At 32.6% G+C, this 5,869-nt stretch overlaps 1 protein-coding gene across 1 annotated transcript; it reads left to right on the forward strand.

Moving 5' to 3' along the window:
- The first annotated feature begins 1,387 nt into the window (after positions 1-1,387).
- On the forward strand, positions 1,388-5,437 carry LOC148618917 (uncharacterized). The gene is made up of 5 exons (XM_088578286.1): positions 1,388-1,525; positions 2,440-2,733; positions 2,971-3,030; positions 3,917-3,992; positions 5,231-5,437. Exons 1-5 carry the CDS (start codon positions 1,453-1,455, stop codon positions 5,397-5,399), a joined length of 672 nt encoding a protein of 223 aa, XP_088434412.1. The 5' UTR covers positions 1,388-1,452; the 3' UTR covers positions 5,400-5,437.
- The last annotated feature ends 432 nt before the right edge of the window (positions 5,438-5,869 follow it).

The raw sequence follows: 5,869 nt of genomic DNA on the forward strand, positions 1-5,869 counted from the left end.
TACCTTAATTAAAGACTAATCGATGATCCATTATAGGATTCTTGTTTCCAGGAATCTGTAAATATTGCGCCATAGAAGTTACATTCAATTAAACTAGTAGAAATCAATGTTCGTGATTTCTCTTTATTTGGTTATTGAAAATCGACACTGAGTAATATTCTGTTTCTACAAGTAAATGATTAAAATTCAGGAAGCGTGCAAGTTGAGAGAATTTAGATGCTGCTTTAGATAAAGTCTGAATAGAATGTTTGTTCCCTTTTAAACTAGCGTGACATATATTACATCAAAAATCTTTTTGTCCTACTATCAAAGTTATCATTGAGAATAATGCCCAATAAAAATAAGCTACCATGTTGAATGGTGTTATTGAGCAAGATGGTATGCATTTGATTGTAAAAAGGCTTGGAAATTTCACCGAACCGCTTCGGGGATACCGCAGCTGATGCTGGAGTCAAAGTTAGTCCCGTCGCTCATCCACATTCCTGGGTTGAAGTTACATTTCAAAAATGTTGTTTCCTGGGCGATTGTTTATTTTTTTTTTTTGGTTTCCTGGGTGATAGTTTTCAGCGTATATGTTCCATCATCTAGTTATCTCCAATACCATATTACGGAAAAAAACTTCGCGTTGGGCCAACAAGCTGCTTGTTCGATATCGCACCAACCGATAACCGTAGACATTGTGTATAATTGTTTGTATCGTACTGAAGATAGGTGAATATGAATTGGCAAAATCTGCGTCAAAACAAAACCGTGTAACTAAAATCTATAGAGTGTCCATATTTCATACCAGGATCGATCATACATATACTCAAGCTGAATAGATCGATACTCTTGCAAGACCGATCGTACCTGTACTTAAGTAGTATCGATCGATTCTCAAGCATAATCGATTATGTCTGTACTCAAGCAAAGGATCGATCGTGTCTGTTCTCAACCAGAGTCAATCGTGTCTGTTCGCAAGCACAATCGATTGTGTGTGTTTTGAAGCAGAATCGATCATGTCAGTACTCTCTCGACATCGATTTAATCTGTACCCCTTTCGAAAAGTTCTTCCGGTCAGTACAGATTTGAAAATCTGATTTTTCAGCGTTAATATAACGCAGCTACACACACATATATATATACATGTAAAATAATTAGGCAGATAAAGTAAAATTGAAATTCTAACAGAAGAGATTGGGCTTATTTCTTTTTCTGAAACACTAATGACTCCGCCACATTTTCTGATGAAAAAGATTTTTGATGACCGACAACCACAACTATTTCATCTAACTTCCTGCTGTTGTATTGCTTCACGGATAACATTGTAGCCTTGTTTTAACCTTAGGTAACCGTTGTTTACATATGGAGTATTTTAAGTGTTTCCTAATTTCCTTAATCCTTAAATCCGGGTGATTGTATATACATCTTATTTTATATTGATTGACTAATACATTGTGTTGATGTGTTAAAATGTGTTCAATATTCAACATGTATTTAGTATATGTGATATTTACAGCTCATCTAGTGGTATTATTTCCAAAAGGTATGATTATGGTAAATTTGGTCATTTGGTGTCAATTTCCGATATTTACATATATATATATATATATTTTTTTTTATAAGAAATTGGCTCCATGAGACAGACCGAAAACTTGGACATTTGCAGCACTGTACTTAAAGGGTGTCAGCACCTCATAAAATAAGTATTTCACTTTATTAGTACAACATGCAGCTTTTCAGGAAAATAAGGATTTTTTTTCATTTATTGCTCTGTTTTATTATTGTATAATTTATCATTTTCTGATAGTTTTTCCACGACAATTAAACCAACGAATTTTAGCTAACTGTCGACCAAGTAGCTGTATCTTGCTCGAAAGGTTCCACCATTTTTCAAACCACTAACATACATTCTTACAAATGTCAAATTAGTCCCGAAAGTAACCACTACTCTGATTAAATAATTTGAATATTAAAAAGATCTGCTTGAAAACATTATTATGGGAATCTTATTTGAATGTAACAGCATAAACTGCATTGAATTTTCTTTCTTTATATGATGCTCAATCAAAATTTCAGTCGTCATTTGCATTATTCAAACACTGCTTTTTTTAAAGATAAATAGATCATCAACTGACGAAAATATGTCAACAAAATTCACTTCTTTTTCGAAAGAACTGTCCCTATAAATATCAAGGATTCAAAATTCTGGCACTTTTACATATTTACTACACACCTAATCAATGCTATCTGTTTTGCAGAATATATATATATCAGAGAAGAGCCAAAATACGAGAAGTCTCATTGTTACTACAATATCCGTCGCACTACTCTAAAATCATTTCAGACTATCATCTAAGACAAATTATTTAACTTTCTCAGTTTATTCATTCATGTTTTACTTTACCTTTTTCTTGATCCTTTATTTTCGAGTTATGAAAATTTTTATTCGCATTGCAGATGTAAGAGAGATAAGAACTATAATATGTGAAAATAGTACCTCAATATTAGCATGTCACGGTAATGCGACTCTACGTATTGTGTCTGCTATATTTGGTAGAACATCAAGCTCTATGTGTGCTGATAATGATACTAGTCTATGCAAAAGCAACCATGCCTTGACACTTATACAAAAAACATGTGATGGAAAATCAAAATGTTTTATACCAGCCACCAAAACGTTTTTTGGAGATAGCTGTAAGGCGGTGAACAGTTATGTAGATGCTAAGTACAAATGTGTGGACGTAAATAGCAGTAAGTATCGATAGTTCATTAAGTTTTTTAAAACAAAGGACCATTAAGTATAATTACACTAAGTATAACAAAAGATATTTAAAGTTGACATAGTCAAGAATTCAGGGACAAAAGCTAAATATAACTGTTCTAAAATTAAAAATAATCATTAATCCGTAGTATGACATCATCAGTCTTCTGGATGCTTTCTACTACTGTCATATTCTATTAATACATTTTCCTTTTTGTACACCACAGCGAACAATTTTATCTTCACAAGCAATAAAGATATCACTCAGTTTGGACATTCAAGTCATTGTAAGTTATCTCTATATCTTTTTATCTTTGTATCACATTATATACAGGAGCGGATCCAAAATTTAAGATTATGAGAATGTAGAAAATGTTAGTTATGACCGAGTATAACAAGGCTTAGAATTGTTTTTGGAATAAATTTTGGGGGAAATTATGTTTTCAATTCCAGTTAAAAAAAAGTATACATTTGTGTCAGAAGTAAACATTTTGTTTGGGGGAACGAAGTCAACCTTCTCACTGACCTCTGTGAATCCGTCACTAGTAATATGTTTTTCAGTTCAAACTCAACATTTGACTGAAGTCAAACATCCTATCAAGAATGTTAAATACTATATGTAAAAAATGTAATGTTGTAAGTTCGAAGTCATCATTGAGATTTTTGTAATGTATGTCGGTCTCTGCCTTTTTTACTCAGTCTCCGGTCTAGCACTTTCCACATTTCAACAATTGTTTTCATAGATTCATTCTACATACTTTAAAGACAGGGGTACAGCCAGATACATTGAAAGACAACAGACAAATACCATTTCACACACAGGACAAAAAATATGTATATTTCATCCATCCACCTGTACCGAAAGGGGACTTGGAAGCCTCGGGAGGTTAAGCAGTTTTGTTTCTTGTAAAGCGCTACCATGTTCGCCGAAGTACAATTACACAAGAAAGACTTATCTGACAAAATATAATTCATTCAGACACTCCATAGTAGGTCAATCAAAGAAGCGACCATTATCTTTATCAATATATCCTCATTTTGTTTAACAAGTGCTTTTATTACATATGCCACCGATTTCACAATGCATGAACATTAAAAAATACAAATGAATCAAATCATAACGCATCAAGATTTCTCTACATGAAATTTTTAACTTTATGTATTTCTTTTCAGTGGTTATTGCAGTTGGTATTTTGGCCACTCTATTTGGAGTTTTTGCTGTTGTTTTATCGGTAGTTGGATTAAGAATGTAAGTAATTCATGAAATGCCTTATTGTCGGTGAACACCGTTCAATTAAATCAGGTTTAAGTAATGTAAAAGTACCGAAACACAAAATCAATCGTTTGAGCTTTCCTGCCAACGTTCCACTAAATTTTATTTGTACAAGTTTCTTAGAAAAATATAACTGAATGAAGTTCGCATGAATCATTTTTCTGCCATAATCTAAGAAAGATAACTTAGAATTTAAATCAAAGTAAACAAGAATAAAAAAATAGATGAATTAAATAAAAGAAAATGCATATTAGGGATAAAAACGATGAATCTCAGTAATAAATTTTGACAAAATTAACTTTCTTAGCCTGCCCTTCAAGGTAAAGTACAACAGGGTAGTCATCAAACTCATTTATATTTTTGTTTTTCCGTTTGTAGATGGCGAAGGTATGTTTAAACAGCTAATACAAGACGAACAACATAACAAACTTATCATACACCATAAGCTAAAAGCATTCCCAGAAATCTCTAGGCAGCTATTTACTGTTCAGTGATAAAATAACCAATTGTTTAAATGCATAGAAGAAAGAGTAATCAAGAGAACCAAGGTTATAGCGGTAATCAAAAGAATGTAATATTGGGACAAAGACCCGACATGGAAAGCAGACATACACAACAAAGAACATACATTAACTAAAATCATGCATACAAAGTAACAAAAGCAAATGAGCAACTCGGACTCCACTAAAAACTGGGAGCATGGACCAGGTGCACCGGTAGGGTAAGCGTCCTCTGCTTTTCTAGAAACACCCGCCGAGTTGTTCATAAAAAGTCAAGTCCGGGGTAGACAAACGAGGAAAGGATAACTATGACCCGTTGAATAAATCAGTTTTCATGGTGCAGATGGATACACCATAACGATGAAGGTGGACTTATAATTTTATGTTGATTTTTTCCTCGCATACATCATTGTTACATTCATGTACCTACTCTCACGTGGTTCGTCACGCGAAACCGATTGACGAACAACTTTGAAACAGAAAAAATATTGGTTACCAGAACGTTTGGTGATTATATCTACTTCAGTCTTCGTTCTTCTACATGTGTACATTCTGTATATTTATCTGCATATGCACCTTGTATTTTTGTAGTACACATGTAAGGATTTTTGGTAACTATTGAAACAAGACAAACACGTAAATTAATTAGTCAAGTATAACAAGTGTCGACAATTACTTAGCAGTTGAAATAAATGATATACATTGATATTTTAGATGGAGAGAACGGAATGGGTATACAAGGAGTATAGATGAAGACGATCTGGACTTCTCATTGTATGCTGAGGATAGAAGTACTGTTCAGTATGATAGAATCTCGGCTGGATTCACTCCAATATTTACAGGATCTCGAACTCAGGCTAGAATGAATACGTTATTTGATTGATAAGAAAAAATGATACTTTAAATAAAAACTAAAACATCTCTTAGAATCATAAAAGGACATGCTTTACAAACAGTTGACTTTTCAAATAGCGAAAAAAAAATACAAGATAAATTTGCACGTTACATAGCCTTTTATTGGTTGTAATGATTTATGTATTTACTTCTGTCTTATATAATTACTTTCAGTTATATTTTATTTTATTTAGTTGCCCTTTACCGTTTAAATGCGGTCACCTGTTTGTTATTCTTATTTTACGCTAAATAAGCTACTTCACAATATATATAATTGATTATCAATTATAATAGATATCTATATATCCGCACTATAATAGATATCTATATACCCACGCTATAATAGATATCTATATATCCACGTTACATAGTAATGTTCAAAATAATAATTAAACCGTGTTACTAACTGCCTATGTTAAGGCGTTTAGGTGATGAAACAATATAAATATCTTTCTGTAA

Source organism: Perna viridis, chromosome 4 (assembly GCF_037379345.1).
Source record: "Perna viridis isolate PV_CMFRI_1.1 ecotype Kerala chromosome 4, ASM3737934v1, whole genome shotgun sequence".
Lineage (NCBI taxonomy): Eukaryota > Metazoa > Mollusca > Bivalvia > Mytilida > Mytilidae > Perna > Perna viridis.